Source organism: Pelophylax lessonae, assembly GCF_965119305.1.
Source record: "Pelophylax lessonae genome assembly, chromosome: 2".
Lineage (NCBI taxonomy): Eukaryota > Metazoa > Chordata > Amphibia > Anura > Ranidae > Pelophylax > Pelophylax lessonae.
Window position 1 is genome coordinate 743,700,800 of NC_138769.1, and position 19,469 is coordinate 743,720,268.

The window sequence follows — 19,469 nt, forward strand, 5'->3', positions numbered from 1 at the left end:
CCAAAGTACTTTTTTCGGATGAAAGCAAATTTTGCATGTCATTCGGAAATCAAGGTGCCAGAGTCTGGAGGAAGACTGTGGAGAGGGAAAGCCAAAATGCCTGAAGTCTAGTGTCAAGTACCCACAGTCAGTGATGGTCTGGGGTGCCATGTCAGCTGCTGGTGTTGGTCCACTGTGTTTTATCAAGGGCAGAATCAATGCAGCTAGCTATCAGGAGATTTTGGAGCGCTTCATGCTTCCATCTGCTGAAAAGCTTTATGGAGATGAAGATTTCATTTTTCAGCACGACCTGGCACCTGCTCACAGTGCCAAAACCACTGGTAAATGGTTTACTGACCATGGTATTACTGTGCTCAATTGGCCTGCCAACTCTCCTGACCTGAACCCCATAGAGAATCTGTGGGATGTTGTGAAGAGAAAGTTGAGAGACGCAAGACCCAACACTCTGGATGGCCGCTATCGAAGCATCCTGGGCCTCCATAACACCTCAGCAGTGCCACAGGCTGATCGCCTCCATGCCACGCCGCATTGAAGCAGTCATTTCTGCAAAAGGATTCCTGACCAAGTATTGAGTGCATAACTGAACAGAATTATTTGAAGGTTGACTTTTTTTTGTATTAAAAACACTTTTTTTTTTATTGGTCGGATGAAATATGCTAATTTTTTTAGATAGGAATTTTGGTTTTTCATGAGCTGTATGCCAAAATCATCAATATTAAAACAATAAAAGGCTTGCACTACTTCAGTTGTGTGTAATGAATCTAAAATATACGAAAGTCTAATGTTTATCAGTACATTACAGAAAATAATGAACTTTATCGCAATATGCTCATTTTTTGAGAAGGACCTGTAGATTAAAGCAGAGTGACACTAAACTGCTGGGCTGGGGATCACACACTGACCTGCTACACACAAGGCGGGTTGCTAGCTATGAGATGACTCCGCTCTGCAGTGCCTTCTGCCACCTCCAGCTCTCTAGGGGTGGGGCCACCGTCCACATCCCCACCATGGCTGTCCCCCATGGTGGGGATGTGGACGGTGGCCCCACCCCTCTGCTGAATTCCACAGGGGGAGAGGTGGCCGGAGTGGCTGCCGCTGCTACCATCCCCATGGCTCCTCCACGCTCTCTCATCCCGGCCAGCACCTGAGTCCTCTCCCAGCACCGCAAAAATTGCCGTCGCCGATTATACCAGACTTCTATAACTGGAAGATTACATTTTTGGGTGGATGTGTTGTAGAAGAACCCAGACCACAGTATTGTGCGGTGAAAATAAAATCCAACTTTATTAATCATATATATGTAACACTTTTACAACAGAAGAAAAGAGATAGATAGCTTACATTTCAAACATACAATATCTCACAAAAATTTGGTGTTATCACTCTCACTCTCTCATACTGGTCACTGGAAGTTCAACATGGCACCTCCTGGCAAAGAACTGTCTGAGGAGCTGAAAAAAAAAATGTTGCTTTACATAAAGATGGCATAGGCTCTAAGAAGATTGCCAATACCCTGAAACTGAGCTGCAGCACAGTGGCCAAGACCATAGAGCGGTTTAACAGGACAGGTTCTACCCAGAACAGAACCCATGGCCGACAAAAGAAGTTGAGTGCCGTGCTCAGCGCTATACCCAGAGGTTGTCTTTGGGAAATAGACGTAGGAGTGCTGCCAGCATTGCTGTGAAGGTTGAAGGGGTGTGGGGGTCAGCCTGTCAGTGCTCAGACCATACGCGCACACACCATGTCCTGTGGTATGATGAGACTTATGCCCCGTACACACGTGCAGATTATCTGAAGACTTTTGTCTGTAGATTTACCAAAACCATATAATATGAGGTCAAACCTAAACACTTTCAATTTGTATGCAATCTGGCAGGCCCTTGCACTACATAGAAAAGGTAAATCTGAAGACAAAAGTCTTCAGATAATCTGCACGTGTGTACGGGGCATAAGATAAACTTATTTGGTGTCAGATGGTGTCAGGCGTGTGTGGCAGCAACCAGGTGAGGAGTACAAAGACAAGTGTGTCTTCCTACAGTCAAGCATGGTGGTGGGAGTGTCATGGTCTGGGGCTGCATGAGTGCTGCCGGCACTGGGGAGCTACAGTTCATTGAGGGAACCATGAATGCCAACATGTACTGTGACATACTGAAACAAAGCATGATCCCCTCCCTTCAGAGACTGGGCCACAGGGCAGCATTCCAACTTGATAACAACTCCAAACACCTCCAAGATGACCACTGCCTTGCTAAAGAAGCTGAGGGTAAAGGTGATGGACTGGCCAAGCATGTCTCCAGACCTAAACCCTATTGGGTACCTGTGGGGAATCCTCAAACAGAAGGGGGAGGAGCGCAAGGTCTCTAACATCCACCAGCTCTGTGATGTCATCATGGAGGAGGGGAAGAGGACTCCAGTGACAACCTTTGAAGCTCTGGTGAACTCCATGCCCAAGAGGGTTAAGGCAGTGCTGGAAAATAATGGTGGCCACACAAAATATTGACACTTTGGGCCCAATTTGGACATTGTCACTTAGGGGTGTACTCACTTTTGTTGCCAGCGGTTCAGACATTAACCACTTTACCACTAGAGCATTTTGCTGTCTTACGTCTGGGCCACTTTTTGCGATTCGGCGCTGTGTGACTTTAACTGACAATTGCACAGTCGTGCGACGCTGTACCCAAACGAAATTGACGTCCTTTTTTTCCCACAAACAGAGCTTTCTTTTGGTGGTATTTTATCACCTGTGCGATTTTTAATTTTTGCGCTATAAACAAAAAAAGAGCGTTTATTTTGAAAAAATAACAATATTTTTAACATTTTTTTATATGAAATTCCCCCCAAAAAAGATGTAAAAAACAATTTTTTTTTTAATTTTTGGCCAATTTGTTTTCTGCTACCCATGTTTGGTAAAAAAAAAAATCGCAATAAGCGTATTTTGATTGGTTTGCGCAAAAGTTATTGCGTTTAATAACAAAGGGAAAGATTTATGTCATTTTTGGTGTTTTTTTTTTTTAACGAGTAATGGCGGCGATCTGCGATTTTTTTGCGGGACTGCGACATTGCGGCGGACAGATCGGACCCTTGACTGACATTTTTTACACTTTTGGGGGTACCAGTGACATTACTGCAGTAATCAGTGCTATAAATATGCACTGTTACTGTAAAAATGACACTGGCAGGGAAGGGGTTAATTGTATTGGAGAGGGAGGGGTTAATGTATGCCTGGTGCTTACTGACGTGTGTGGGGGGAGGTGACTGTGTGAGACAGGGACAGATCGGATGTCCAGCTATGCTGAACACTCCGATCTGTCACTCCCTGTCACTGAGGAGATCCGCCCGCTTGTGTTTACACAGGCGGGCGGATCTCCACACTAGATCCCCAACGATCGGGGCAGAGCAGCGGCGATTGCCGCTGCTCCTCCCCTGGCCCGACTCCCGCTGTGAATGAAAACAGCGGGAACGCGCCTCCGGCGGTGCGCGAGCGCCGCCTACAGGGGAGGAGTCTGGCGACGTAGGTCTATGTCGTCAGACGGGAACGAGCCACTTTGCCGCAGTACTATTCAAGTACTCAGTGGTAAAGTGGTTAATGGCTGTGTGTTGAGTTATTTTCAGGGGACAGCAAATTTACACTGTTATACAAGCTGTACACTCACTACTTTACATTGTAGCAAAGTGTCATTTCTTCAGTGTTGTCACATGAAAAGATAGAATAAAATATTAACAAAAATGAGAGGGGTGTACTTACTTTTGTGAGATACTGTATATTTTTTTTTTACCATTTATATCATCTATGTTAGGAAACTGATTACCATATGACACACCCCTCATTAATACCAGCCCAGCCCACTTATGTAACCCTCTAAACATCCAAATCCCTGTAAATTCCCAGAAGACACTTTCATCTTTTATCCATAACAAGCTCATTGGGTACAAGATAACCCCGAGCCCCTCCTGCTCATTCTCACACAACAAGTACATGTCACCATCTACAAGGTTAGAGGACCTGAAGGAGAACAACTAAACTAAAGTTTAAAAAATAAAGTAAAACACTGCAAATAAAAAACAAACAAACCACAAAACAAATTTTATACCCCCAGTTCCCATATACATATGGAAATGTCAGTGTTGGGTGCGGTTATGTAGGAAAACAACAATCACACGACACATCTTACATATCGCTGCACACACCAGAGTGAGAGGAATAACTCTAGGGACATCATTCATGGATAACTATTTATACTGATGACCTGTAAAGGTTTGTATAGCGTCACCTATGGGCAATCTGTAGGTACTGAAGTTTGTCACCAAGTATGCACAATTTTTAAAGCTTGACGTGTCTGATATTTATTTGCTCAACACAACCTCATCTGTTATATTTTACCAAAGAAATGATGTCATAAGTTTATTTGTGTGCCCTAAAATCACCCTTACTGTATTTTTACAGAAAATATGCATTTGATAAACAGCTGTGCTAATATTGTGTGACATAAAAAATGACAACTACCCCCATTTTATTCTCCAGGGTCTCTGCTTTCAGAAAATATAGCTAATCCTCAGGCCTATAATGTGAATTTAATCATGTGCGTAAAAAAGTAAAATCAAGAAACAACAACAGCAATGTATAAAATTATTATCAAAACTATAATAGTAACTAAAGGCTTAAGAAGGAAACCCCCCATATTACTCAACCAAGTTCCAACTAAACCCATCCAAGAAAATGGATTCCACTTCCTCCCATCCAGGGGACAGTTGGATCTCCTTTACCTTGTGTAGATGTCTCCTTCTGAGATCCTCATGATATAAAATAAATGTATAGTGAGGTACAGATTGCTGTTAGGAGGGGATAGATAGCAATGCCCACATCCCCTGTAACTGAACTGTATAGAAATAACCCTCTAGGGAGATTTTTAGATCATTAATTACAACATAATTAAAAGTTACTACAAAAGGATTTATTAGTACGATGCATGTAAAAGAAACATTTGTGCTCAGATAAAATACCAAAGTGGACAGAGAAAGACTCCCACACGAGTCCTTAGGACAGATAAATGTGGTTATTTCTCTACATTCATCCATATTACTACTTGCAACCACTTTGGTATTTTATCTGAGCACAAATGTTTCTTTTACATGCATCGTACTAATAAAGCTTTTTGTGGCAACTTTTAATTATGTTGTAATTAATGATCTAAAAATCCCACTAGAGGATTGAGGCTATACAGTTAATATAAATGTACAACACTCTCTATGTGACACCAGATTGTAGACTCCACCTTGAGCTTCCCAGAGATAGTCAGCAGCCATGCAGTTCTGTGACACCACCTTAGGTGATGGAGACACTTCTGCTGTCAGCTCTGCTATAACATCAATGGTCTCATTGGTTATCTGATCCATGACTCCAGTACACGGGTTCATCCCAATTATCTTAGATTACTTAGATTCCCCATCCCGTCTATGAAGGCATCACTGCATAAAACATTTCCACTCCAGAGAAAATGTTTCTTCTCACTGGAAGGCCAGGGGAGTATTGGGAGAAATTGGGGCTTTCCCTTACAGATATGGGAGGGGCAACATAACCTAAAGTACAGCTATGGGGGGAATTGATGCAATTACATTGATAAACCATGAAACGTTACTGGCTTGTGATTGGCTCTCCTATTGTTAGTGAAGTGAGACTCCCCTTGTAGGTGTCATTAATGGAATTTAAGAAACCATGTGAAATGTTTCTCCCAAATCCCAAAAACATAAATCACTTGGGTAGGTACCCATCCTAACATTCCTAATATGAGATTGTAGTCCCGGCTACTACAGGAAAGATGTGGGCAATCATTTACACCTTTTACAGCAGGACAGTAAATATCAGAACACAATTCATACATAAGACCAACAACAGGAAGTCTGCTAACTTAATGTGTAATGCAATCTGTCATTATCATTCCCAGAGTTTCCTCTGCAACATCGTTTTATTACCTGTTATGTCTATAGATTTGTTATTTTCAGTAAAAAAAAAAAAAAGATGGAAGATGAGAATCGTGAGAAAAACCGTTCAATTATTGGTGCTTATCTGAAAAAAAATGTCAAACTGAAATATTCACCGGCCTTTAAGGTGTGTTTCTGATGGACATAAACACTGAACTCAATGCATCCATCCATTACATTCCTGTTTTCTCACAGATGTTAGTTTGTATTTTTTTAAAGTAGCATTTTATCTTTTCAATTCTTCCCTAGATTGTGGGAGGAGATTGGGGTCGTGAAACTAATGGCACCTATGTAATGTCCCCTTTTTCCAGGATATCCTCTCTGCAGCTAAAGCTTGTTAATCCTCTGGTGATATATTAGCCCAACATTAGCTTTGTCACATTCAGAGCACTAAAATGTCTTCTCCCCACTGTGAATCCTCTGGTGTTTGCTGAAGTTTGACTTCTGTGTAAAAGCTTTGCCACATTCAGAACACTGATATGGCTTCTTTCCAGTGTGAACTCTGTGGTGACTGATAAGCTCTGACTTCCGTATAAAAGCTTTGCCACATTCAGAACACTGATATGGCTTCTCTCCAGTGTGAATCCTCTGGTGTATGATAAGATAACCCTTTGTTGTAAAAGATTTGCCACATTCAGAACAATGATATGGCTTCTCTCCACTGTGAACCCTCTGGTGTGTGATAAGTTCTTGCTTGGTTGTAAACACTTTGCCACATTCAGAACACTGATATGGCTTCTCTCCAGTGTGAATCCTCTGGTGTATGATAAGATAACCCTTTGTTGTAAAAGATTTGCCACATTCAGAACAATGATATGGCTTCTCTCCACTGTGAACCCTCTGGTGTGTGATAAGTTTTTCCTTGGTTGTAAACACTTTGACACATTCAGAACAATGATACGGCTTCTCTCCAGTGTGAAACTTCTGGTGTCTGATAAGATTACCCTTTGTTGTAAAAGATGTGCCACATTCAGAACAATGATATGGCTTCTCTCCACTGTGAACCCTCTGGTGTCTGATAAGTTTTTCCTTGGTTGTGAACACTTTGACACATTCAGAACAATGATACGGCTTCTCTCCAGTGTGAAACTTCTGGTGTGTGATAAGATTACCCTTTTTTGTAAAAGATTTGCCACATTCAGAACAATGATATGGCTTCTCTCCAGTGTGAACCCTCTGGTGTATGATAAGATGACCCTTTGTTGTAAAAGCTTTATCACATTCAAAACAATGATATGGCTTCTCTCCAGTGTGAATCCTCTGGTGTGTGATAAGATTACTCTTTGTTGTAAAAGCTTTATCACATTCAGAACATTGATATGCCTTATCTCCATTGTAAACCTTCTGGTGTGTGACATGTTTTGCTTCCATTGTAAAACGTTTATCACATCCCAAACAATAAATATCTTCTGAAATTACTTCTCTTATGTATATATGGGTTGAACTTTACTGTAAAGCCATTGTCACTTCCAGAACACTGAAACTACTTCTCTCCTGTTGTCTTCTGAGGCTGGATCAATGTTGAAGATCCAAAGCATTTGTTCCTTTAGAACACGGATATGTCTTGTGTCCTGTGTGAATCCTCCAGTGAATTGTGATTAAGACTTTCAGTCACATAAGACACCCATATGGCTCATTTGCCATGTGACTCAGCTGAATTGATGAAGTCCAAAATGATCGAAAACTTGGTTCATAAATCCACCTGTACAAAAAAATAAAAAAGTCAGAATTCTTAAAAAAAAAACGACTGAATAAAGTTTCTTTTTAATGAACATTCATTATTAAATATATCTAATACTGTATATAGAAAAAATATGTACAATATTATACAGGTTTAAATATTTGTATTTCATTTTACTGCGGACACTATATTATTCCCATTGGCTGATAAAATAGACAGTTTATTACAATTTCCAGCAGGAGAATCTCATTCTTTGTTCTCATTCAGAGAAATTTGCTTCATAGTGATGGGGGATGTGGTTGGGTTTTTATTTACAGGTGTATTATTATTATACAGGATTTATATAGCGCCAGCAGTTTGTGCAGAGCTTTACAATGAGGGAAGACAATACAGTTACAATACAATTCAATACTGAAGGAATTGGACGACCCTGTTCCTTAGAGCTTACAATCTAGGTGTATTCAGCAAGTGTGTTTAAAATTCTAAAAATTGCAGACTTAAATGCAAACATCTTTGGAATCAAAAGGAGGCAAATCTTGAAAATCAATTCTCTTCATTTTCAAAGCTAATTATTCCTAATTATCTTCCTTGCACTTCAGGAATGTGGTGAGATCTTACTAACCCTGGAAATCCACAGACACACTGTAGGGGATCCACGCCTCTCCATTTCAGTGGGATAGAAGATCTGACCACACCTATAAGGGGAATGAGCAGTCATTCTTTTTTATCGGGTCTTAGAAAGGGGGGTCATATTCTGGTTAGAGGTTTGTTATCTTTGAATTTCTCTCCAAAATGCGTATCAGAGGACATTCCCAGAATATATGTAATAGAGTTCTCCTGGCCTTATTTCACCTCTAACAGGAAGGAGAGGTTGTGGGGAAAATGCTTGAGTAAAAGAGTGGGGACTGTATACCATCTGGTCAGAATGTTATATCCGGACTCCTGGACACTGCTGGGAAAGGAGGATTTGTGAGTAAAGAATAGGATATGATATCTTTCTGTCTGGGTGAATGTATGACCCAAATCTCTTCCCATTTCAGAAGGAATGGGGGTGTCATGTGTTTGTTTGGATTGGTAAGGAAGTGATGGGATATGTAAAGGGTGTGACATGCTGGCTGACTTCATCTTTATTCAGGCATCATGCAAGAATACATTGTCACCTGACCTGGCTGTAGATCTCATTAATAAATGTCTCTTCAATAAATGATTGGCTGATGAGTGGCTGCCCAACTGAAGTGGTGGGGGGCACCTGGATGTGGAATCTGCACTGGACCATATCAGGCCACATGCCCTCTACATGAGAAGGGTACCCTGACAGAGGCACCCTAGCTAAGCACCATGTCCTCATTTTAGTATGGACAGGGCCTCTCCACCACAACTCTGCCCAAGTGGTTATGAGGGTCTGCAGCGGGGAATTATCAGAATCTGGAAGCCCCCTATAAAAAAAAGGAGGCTCCCAGATATCCTGCTCCCCCTACATGAATGAGTAAGGGGTACATAGTATGTTCAGTTACTCATTTACAATATAAACACCACACAGCACAATGATAAAGTCCAAACAGCACCCCCCCCCCCGCAACAAAAAAATATGATAACAAAAATTATACCAAAAATGGCATACTAGCAAAGTAGATCCCTCCAGAAAATTATGAAGACCAACCAGACTATCTTTTTCCCACAGAATCTCACTGCAAATTACATTTCGCAAGCTGACAGCTGAAAGTAGAGTAAGGGGCTCCCATGTGATGTTATTCACTAAATTGACTAAATGTCAATACTTCATCCCTAAATCACATATTCCTGACCACCTGTGTCCTAGAACCCAGTGACATTGTACGGTGCAGTGTTATAGGTTGCTCGGATACAGGTGGTCAGACTGCACGTCGTCATTGGTTGCTAGGATAGTGGTGGCTGCCAGCATCCTACCCACCAAACTGGAAGCTGTCATTTAGCCGCAGTAGAGATACCGCCACTAAATGAATGAGTTCTGGCTGCAACAGAGGTTTAATGGGTGGGTGAGCAAAATGGATGAACTGGGGACACGTACCAATGCAAAACATGCAAACATTTTTTTGAAAAACAATAGTTTTTAAAGGAGAAGTGATTTTAATGATGCTTAAAGTGAAACAGTAAAAATAAAAAATTCCTCTAAATACAGTTGTGTTCAAAATGATTCAACCCCCACTGAAATTGATTGTTTTGGCCAGTTTGACATTGATTTTGATCATTCAGTCATCCTGCTTACAATTAAATCAAAGAGGCCGGTGTAGGTCAGACAAATATAACATAACATTTATAATGAAATAACCACAAATGTCTTTTCTGTGCTCACATCATTATCAGTTTTATTTAACCCCCAAGTGACATTCAATCTTAGTACTTAGTACAACATCCTTTTACAGTTATAACAGCTTTTAAACGTGAAGCATAGCTTGACACAAGTGTCTTGCAGCGATCTACGGGTATCTTCGCCCATTCGTCATGGGCAAAAGCCTCCAGTTCAGTCACATTCTTCTCAATCGGATTTAAGTCTGGTGACTGTGATGGCCACTCCAAAATGTTCCAGCCTTTAATCTGCAACCATGCTCTAGTGGACTTGGAGGTATGCTTGGGATCATTGTCCTGTTGAAAGGTCCAACGTCTCCCAAGTCTCAGGTTTGTGACGGACTGCATCACATTGTCATCCAATATCTCCTGTTACTGAAGAGAATTCATGGTATCATGCACACGCTGAAGCTTCCCTGTACCTGCAGAAGCAAAACAGCCCCAAAGCATGATTGCCCCCCCCCCCCCTCCATGCTTCACAGTAGGCAAGGTGTTCTTTTCTTCATAGGCCTTGTTCTTCCTCCTCCAAACATAGAGTTGATCCATGGGCCCAAACAGTTCTAATTTTGTTTCATCAGTCCACAGAACACTATCCCAAAACTTCTGTGGTTGGTCCACATGACTTTTGGCATACTGCAGTCGACTCTTCTTATTCTTTGGAGACAGCAAGGTGGTGCGTCTGGGAGTTCTGGCATGGAGGCCTTCATTACGCAGTGTGCGCCGTATTGTCTGAGCAGAAACTTCAGTACCCACATCTGACAAATCTTTTCTCAGTTCCTCAGCAGTCACACGGGGACTTTTCTCCACTCTACGCTTCAGGTAGCGCACAGCAGTCGAAGTCCGCATCTTCTTTCTGCCACGACCAGGTAGCGTTTCAACAGTGCCCTTTGCCTTGAATTTGTGAATGATTCTTCCTATGGTGTATCTTAGTATGTTTAACATCTTTGCAATCTTCTTATAGCCATTGCCCTTCCTGTGAAGAGTAATCATCTCTTCTCTTGTCTTCCTGGACCATTCTCTTGACTTCACCATGTTTGTAACCACACCAGTAAATGTCTAGAAGGAGCTGAGTATCACAGTCATTTTAAAGCTGCCTAATCGGTGCTTATTAGGCTTTATTGCTGCTCCCTGACATCCACAGGTGTTTTCAATACCTGATTGAAAACACTTCAATGAACCTCTGTTCTTCAGAGTGGTAGTCTTTAAGGGGTTGAATAATTGTGTCAATGAAGAATTCACAAAAGAAACATTTACTACTGTATTACAAAACCAATTGATGTCATTTTAGTTGCATATGGTTCTTTAAGAAGTCCTTGTAGGATTTCATTCTGAATACAATTACAAATGTACACTAAATTCCCTAAAACCCTTTACAGCATTGGGGGTTGAATAATTTTGAACACAACTGTATAGTGCCTGGTGGGTGCCCTTAGTCTGCCTGTAAAGTAGCACATCTGTACCGTGTATAGAACCTGCTGCAGAAAAACTAACATTTCTAAACAAACAAAAAAAAAAATGACATTTAAATGTACTTGACGGATGCAAGCTATTGCTGGCACCTGGTAATACAAAAAAAATGGTGTGGGGCCAAAATAAAAAAAAAATGTTGTGGGTTCTCTTCAAAATCCATACCGGATCCATTTTGTGAGCATGCTGCCTGGCAGGCCCCCCTCTTCTGAACCATAGCATGCCACATACGCTCAACACGGGAGGTGGGTGCTTTGGGGCAGGGAGAATATTGCCCCCCCCACCCCAAGGCACCTTATTACTGTGTTGATGGGGCTAGGGCCTCTTCCCAACAACCATGGGTTGTGCTTGTGGGGGTCTGTGGGCAGGTGGTTTATCAGAATCTGGAAGCCCCAGATCCTGGCCCCCCTATGTGAATGAGTATGGGGTACCCCATACTTATTCATAAGAAGTGTCAAAAATAGATCAAAGCAGTACACATGTTTTTGACAAGTCCTTTTAAAAAAAAAAAAAAAAAAACATTTAAAATGTTTAAATTTAATTTAATTACAAAAAAAAACAATGTCCCCTGATGCAGATTCATCGTCAATCATGACGCCTGCCGCACCGCCGGACCCCAAAAAAAAGGAAAAAACACTCCGCCTACGAGGAAGGCTGACATTCCGAATGTCTGCTCCTCCGATTGACAGTTCCTAAATAGGTAAGGAGTGTGTGACGTCACCGACCCAGCATGCCCCAGCAGGCATTCCGCGGGCAGCCGTTAGTGACGAACCAAAAACCTGTGTACTGATTTTACTTATTTCTGACACTTTTTTGGTAAATTAGTCATTCATATGGAGGGGGGCGGGGGGGGGGGGAATCTGTGGGCCCCATATTCTGATAAGCCCCCTGCCCGCATACTCCCACAACTGCTGCCCAGGTTTATCAGGAAGAGACCCTTGTCCCTATTAAGGTGGGCAGAGCCCCCCCTGCCCCAAACTACCCCCCCCCATTTTGAGGGTCTGTGGCCTACTATGGTTCAGGGCGGGGGGGGGGGGGGGGCCGGCAGCTTATGACTTGTTCATTGTTAACCACCTCCTGCCCAAACCTATTCTGACACTTTGCTCCTATATGTAAAAGTCTACTTTTTTTTTGCTAGAAAATTACTTCGAACCCCCAAACATTATATATGTTTTTTAACAAAGACCCTAGAAAATAAAATGGTTGTTGCAATTTTTCGTGTCACACGGTATTTGCGCAGCAGTTTTTCAACCACAATTTTTGGGGAAAACATTCATGAATAAAAAAAAACAAAAAAACAAAAAACAGTAAAGTTAGCCCAATTATTTTGCATAATGTGAAAGATGATGTTATGTCGAGTAAACAGATACCCAACGTGTCACTCTTTAAAATTGCGTCTGTCTGTGGAATGGTGGCAAACCATGGTGCTTAAAATTCTCCATAGGCTACTTACTCTGTCTGGATCCCACCAAACCCGAGTTAGAGTATAGCCTCGTGTGTTGTTTTTAGTGCTACTCTCCTTTATGCATATTGTTCTGATTTCTGTATGGTTAAATGTATATCCTGTATATCCTCTTTGATTCTTTCAATAAATTGTTTATGGAAAAAAAAAATTCTCCATAGGCGAAGCTTTAAACACCTTTAGGCATCTTGCACACAATACTCCTGTTTGAGCATCTACTTTTTCCAGACCTTTTTTTTTGTATGTATTTGAGAGTATTCGCGAGTATTTGCGTGCATTGAGGCTTAAATTACTGACCAAAAATTCAGATTTTTCTATTTTGTTCTTACTAAAGAATGCACAGCGCTTGTTTACGCACCTGTGTGCATAGGCACATTACAATTAATGGGCTGTATTTTAGCTCAAAAAGCTGTACTGAGCATTTTCAAGCCGCGAGATGCTCAAACAGGAGTATCGTGTGCAAGAGGCCTTACAGGTTAGCATTTTAGAGTGGCACAGGAGGTCGGGTGATAGAATTAATGCTCTCGCTCTGACATTCGCTACAATACCTCACATGTGTGGTGCGATCACCGTTTACATATGCCTGCAGGGGGAACAAATGCGTTCACATTTGCACGTAAGCACAGTGGGACGGTGGCACTTTAGATTTTTTTTTTATTTTGATTACTTTATACAAAAAATTTTTATACTTTTTTTACATTTATTTTTGCACAAACTTTATTGCCCTCACAAGGGATGAAAAACATCCCATGTGATAGCTTAGGTTGTGACAAGTCCTCTTTATGGAGAGATTTGGGGTCTATTAGACCCCAAATCTCTCATCTGGCCCCCCATGCAGCCAATCGGATCGAGATTGGTCCAATCGGCTGCTGCTCTGGCTGCTGGTGGCCAAGTAAACAAAGGGGCGGAACCGGAAGTGAAGAATACTCGTCGCTCCCAGATTCCGGGGTTACAGAGAGAGGGGAACAACGTCAGTTCCTCTCTCTGTCCCAGGCCGCATCACTCCCAGCCTCCACAATGGGACCAAAGAGCCCTGGAGAGGCACCCGCAGAAGTGATTGAGTGGCTAATTAGCCACTCAGATCACTTCTTCTTTGTAGGTAATCGCTGGCTGATAATAATGGTACCGGGATGATGCTTGTAGGTGCGCCCACCATCCCAGTATAACCAGCTTCCCAGCCCCGCTCTTTAACAACATAATAACTGAGTGCTCGGGGGGGGGGGGGGGGGCATCCCGCCGACTGCACAGAAAATTTGGATGTTCGCCGAGTGGACAAACAGGCGCTGTTTGGGCTGAACTTTTGCTTGGCCAGAAAAAATCACCCAACACTAGAGCAGAGACACAGAAACCTGATGATAAAACGTCCAAGAAGTGCTCCCTACTCTAGTAGAGGGGGCTGTAATGGGAAAAGGAGGCACTTTATCACACAACTCATAGACCTGCAAAACAGTTCATTGAATTCACTTAGAACCTATAAAATACACTTAGTAATAGTGGATCTGGAATATGGAGAACCTCTTTTAGGACATTCTGGAATATCAAACAGGGAATCTATCTGCATAAAAAGCATTTTCTAAGAGGTGAATCCCGACCGTCCCCCCCACATCCAGACAATGGGGAGAGATCTAATCGGGGGGAACTAGTGCCAGACACAGGGAGGGTAATGCAATCTGTCCATTAAGGAGAAAAGCAGAGATCAGTTTGGGTAAAAAGGAGATCCTTGGTCTCAAAACATCCTTGTGACCTTTTAGTCACAGTGATGGCCAAAAAGTAAGGTCACCTTATTGGATAACAACGTCATGAATATGTCCCAAATAGGTGCAGAATGCGAGTCTTTGTAACACAAACAATACTAACTCTGAAAATAACACAGAATACGGGAAGAGAGCTGAAACCTTCTCTGAGCCGACCATAAAGAACACCTTCATTAATAAGAAACTACCACCACTGTGGGGGCAACAAACACTCTGGTCAGGACTATGTAATGTACAACACAATATATAGAGTAGAGCGGTCAGCACAATATAATAGTCATAGTGCCCCTTAGACTGCTGGTCGGGGGGCAAATGATTTGGGGGTGTGGTCAGCAGGATGAAAACAATGTTCAGCCATAGGAAAAGGAGGGAAAAATACCCGCTATCTGTTATTACAGACTATGGTATTGGGGTACAGGGATGTGGGAGGTCAGACAACACACGGGGTATCGTCTTCTGCTGCATATCCACAGAAATCACCCTGCATGCTGGCAGATTGTAGGGAGAACCCCAAGTTCCCAGTCCAGACAGGGGTAAGAGCTGTATAACAGCACACACACTCTATTATCCCACCACTGCCACACACATGACAAGGATGGAAGTCCATGGGAACTAGAAAACAAGGCGAGGACCTTGTAGTGTGTAGGAGAGGAGATTATTGTTAGCCAATAGAATCAGCTGTTATAGACTTGGCACAGTCTGAAATACTCCGGCCACCTCTAGAGGGAGACTCCACCCAGATCTAGCTGGCTTACCAGTCTCAAGTAGATACAGATCTTACATACAATCTGGGAAACTCTAAGGCTGGACATACATTATACAATTTTTTTGTACAACTTTCCTTCAGATTTACCAAAACCATATAATATGAGGTCATACTCAAACACTTTCAGTTTGTATGCAGTCAGGCCGGTCCTTACACCACATAGGTAAAGGTTATCTACAGGAGATTGAACAGGAAAATTGTATAATATGTGCCCAGCTTAATGGTTGGGGAGCAGTCTAGTAATCAGCACACACTTCTGGGGTTCCTCCATCTACCCTACAAGCTAGAATCATTGTGTTACTCCCTCTTCCCACTATCCATGTACACCCCCACACCACACACAGGACAGGGGGACAGTGAGGTGACAGGGGGGAAGTGGGGTGAATAGGGAGGCAATTAGGAGGACAGAGAAGTAGATGGGGAAGTGGGGGGGGGGGGGGTAGGCAGGAGCAGTGAGAGGTAAGTGGGAGGAAAAAAATGACTGTTATCTGTGGACATAATTGGGGGAATGCCGACCATTGTTATCAGTTAATGAAAAAAAAAATTGGTGATCACAGAGGAAAAGGACATTAGTGCTTAGTAGGAACAAAGGGGGAACAGAGTTGCTCATTTGAGAGACAGGAGGCACTTGTGCTCAGTGGTGGGACAGTGGGGAGGTAGAGGGGTTGACAGGAGAGCAGTGGGAGGAAAGAGGGGTGGATGGGGGGCAGTGAGGGGACAGAGGGTGAACAGGGGGTCATTGGGGTGAATAATGAGATGAATACCTGGCTGATGGTGTCCTGTTCTGGAGGTTGATGTGGAGCTCCTCTGGTGACTCTTCTATGGTTGGGTGACTTCTGACTCTTCCCAGCACGGTGACCGGACATGAAGGGGGAAATCTCTCCCAACTCTCGGCTTCTCTTCCTCCTGCTCACAAGTGTCCACAATCAGGGGAAAGTTCCCCTTAAAGTGTCATTCCACCTTGTGGGGGGTCCTAGGCCTGCAATGTGCAGACTGTAGACATGAAGCTGATTCTGCTCTGACCTGTGTGAGGATCTTCTCTGTCTCTCCTCCGTGTCCCCGATGGAAGATGGAGGCTTCTTGTCCTGGCTGAGAGATGTGAGGGCCGTTCTGTGTCTGCACTATGGATCTGGGAAGACTCCAATCACATTGTGAGCCAACTTCCTCACAGGGGCCCCTCCCCCACACATACCCTAGGGCCACACTGACTACAAACAGTGCGGGGGAGGGGGATTCACAAAGAGGACCCCTCCCCTCATTGTCTGGGATCACACCAGTAGAATCTCATTCCAGATTTGCTTGAGGTGATTGGAGCCGTATGAGTGCACTTGTGACAGAAATAATTGAGTTCTGTCCGTGATACTTATTTTTATTTGCACTTACATACAATTTTTCAGGACAAGCTTTCGGGGAACGTCTCCTTCATCGAGGTCCAAGCAGTACTGATTCACAAAATGTTTAGATTTGTAATTTGAAGAAGGTTTGTTGGATGTTCTTCTGGTTGGTGGAGGGGAAATCAATGGTGATTATTGAGCGCAGTGAGGAGAAGATTGGGAGGAGCAGGATGGGGAAGGAATGAATTTCTAGCAGTGAATGTGGTTTTCATTCAGTAAATTCCATTCATTCCAGAATGAGATGATAAAAGGAAATGAAATGTTGAACTCCTTCTGAGCGCCATTCATCAATCCATGGAATGTAGTGAGAAGATTTCTCCAAATTCTCCTCCAATAATCTCCTAGTGTATGAGCAGCTTTCCCTTTCTTGTGTCCTCTTCCTTCCTCCCCCGATCACACCGGTGTCTTCAGAGAGATCCGGAGCTGAGCTCTCACATCTCTCAGGACTCTCATATTGCACACACCGGGGGATCACCTCATACACTTCATCTTCTACATGTGCTGGACGCCATGACACTCATTTCTTGGGGAAAACTTTCTCCCGGAGATCTTGCAGGAGATGAAAGGAATGTTGTACGACGCATGTGTGAGACGAGGCACATGACATCACACGCTCCATCTTCTGCATGCGCGGTATAACATACATTCTCATATTGGTGGTGTGGGGGAGGGGACACAGGAGGGAAAATGTGATATAACTATGGGGGAGGGGCAGTACAGGGAACACAGGAAGTGGGTGACATATTGGGGGGATTCTGGAATAGAACACACAATCCTAACGCTGACCACACACTATACAATCTGATTGTACAATCTTCTTTAGATTTTCCAAAACAATGTAATAGGAGGACACACCCAAACATTCCATTCAGTGTGTATGGGGGTTGGGCAGATCCTTGTACTATGTAGTTGATGGAAGATGGAAAGGAGATTGTACAATCAGATTGTATAGTGTATGGTCACCTTTAAGGCTCATTCACATCAACAGTTACTCTGGTCATACACTAGTAGACTTTGAAATGAACATCCGTACAAACATTGATATGGAAACTTTCCTCAGTACCTCCAATGATGAATGTCCTTCTAATTTACTGGAAGAAACCTTTGTTTGGAATGAATGGACTTTCCTGAATGAAATCACATTCACTGCTAGAAATTTCTTCATTCCAGAAACATTTTCCATCCGGATCCTTCCAATTTCCTCATCACTGCCATCACACACTTCCATTTCACTCCACTAACCATAAGAAAATGGAGGGAAGGATCTTACAATGAAAAGATTGGAAGGAGATTGTACGAGTGTATGGGCAGCTGAACAAGGCGATGTTCCCGATGTTCTATGGCTTCCGTCACCATCAAAGAAAACAATGTGAGGTTGTATTGTTTGTGCCGAGCGTTCCCACACCTTGTATAATATTACAAAGAGCCGCAGCCCATAGAATTCTATAGAAGAGAGCCTAACACCTCATTACACCGCACAACAGCGCCCCCACACTGCACACCAGAGAACACGCATTATACACACAATAACATGGGCTGTGTGCTGTGATTGAGCCCCAATATTTCCACCCCCTCCTCCCTGTACTGGAATTGTCCAATCCTGTCCTCTAATATTAGAAAGGAGAGAGTGTCTGTACTTCTCATTACATGTGACTTCACCGCCCCTCCCCCAAACACAGCCCTCCCTGACTTCTCACCCCACCCCCATACACAGCCCTCCCTAGCTTACCACCCCTCCCCCATACACATCCCTTCCCGGCATCTCACCCCTCCCCCATACACAGCCCTCCCTAGCTTCCCACCCCTCCCCTATATACAGACCTCTCCAGCTTCTCACCCTCCCCCATATGCAGTCCCACCCAGCTTCAAACACCTCCCCCATGCTGTCTTTTTAATCCCACCCCATACACAATACTCCCTGACTTCTCACCCCACCCCCATACACAGCACTTCCTAGCTTTTACCCCCTCCCCCATACATAGATCTCCCAGGCTTCTCGCCCTTCCCCCATACATATCAGCATCCTGCAAATAAAGATTCCCACAGCTCACCAATATTTCTTGCACACACATTTCCCACAACTCATCGACGTCCACCACAAAAAATAACTGTTTATCCAACTGTCCATCCAGAGCCTCTGGTTTATAGATCGGATACATCCTAAATATAGAACCATTTATCCAACTGTCCATCCAGAGCCTCTGGTTTATAGACCGGATACATCCTAAATATAGAACCATTTATCCAACTGTCCATCCAGAGCCTCTGGTTTATAGACCGGATACATCCTAAATATAGAACCATTTATCCAACTGTCCATCCAGAGCCTCTGGTTTATAGACCAGATACATCCTAAATATAGAACCATTTATCCAACTGTCCATCCAGAGCCTCTGGTTTATAGATCGGATAATAGGAGATACATTTCTGTATCCTTTTTGAGCTACAAGAAAATGATTTCACTGAGCATACCCCTCCCCCCATCACGTACATTGTATTACCCCTCCCCCAGTACATTGTATTACCCCTCCCCCAGTACATTGTATTACCCCTCCCCCCAGTACATTGTATTACCCCTCCCCCAGTACATTGTATTACCCCTCCCCCCAGTACATTGTATTACCCCTCCCTCAGTACATTG

General features: G+C 43.2%; 3 protein-coding genes across 3 annotated transcripts in view; 1 reads left to right on the top strand and 2 right to left on the bottom strand.

Moving 5' to 3' along the window:
- LOC309548369 (uncharacterized protein) overlaps positions 1 to 19,469 on the bottom strand; it is a gene marked incomplete at its 3' end in the record, with an annotated part of 923,844 nt that overhangs the window by 532,647 nt on the left and 371,728 nt on the right.
- Positions 1 to 19,469, top strand: part of LOC309546816 (uncharacterized protein) — a gene marked incomplete at both ends in the record, with an annotated part of 172,119 nt that overhangs the window by 117,912 nt on the left and 34,738 nt on the right. The window lies entirely within an intron of this gene.
- The window catches only part of LOC309547853 (uncharacterized protein), a gene marked incomplete at both ends in the record, with an annotated part of 29,976 nt that overhangs the window by 1,449 nt on the left and 9,058 nt on the right, over positions 1 to 19,469 (bottom strand). Inside the window, one exon of the mRNA XM_082247856.1 lies at positions 6,506 to 7,239. Within this exon, the coding sequence (XP_082103982.1) occupies positions 6,506 to 7,239 (734 nt within the window). The remainder of the gene's footprint in view (positions 1 to 6,505; positions 7,240 to 19,469) is intronic.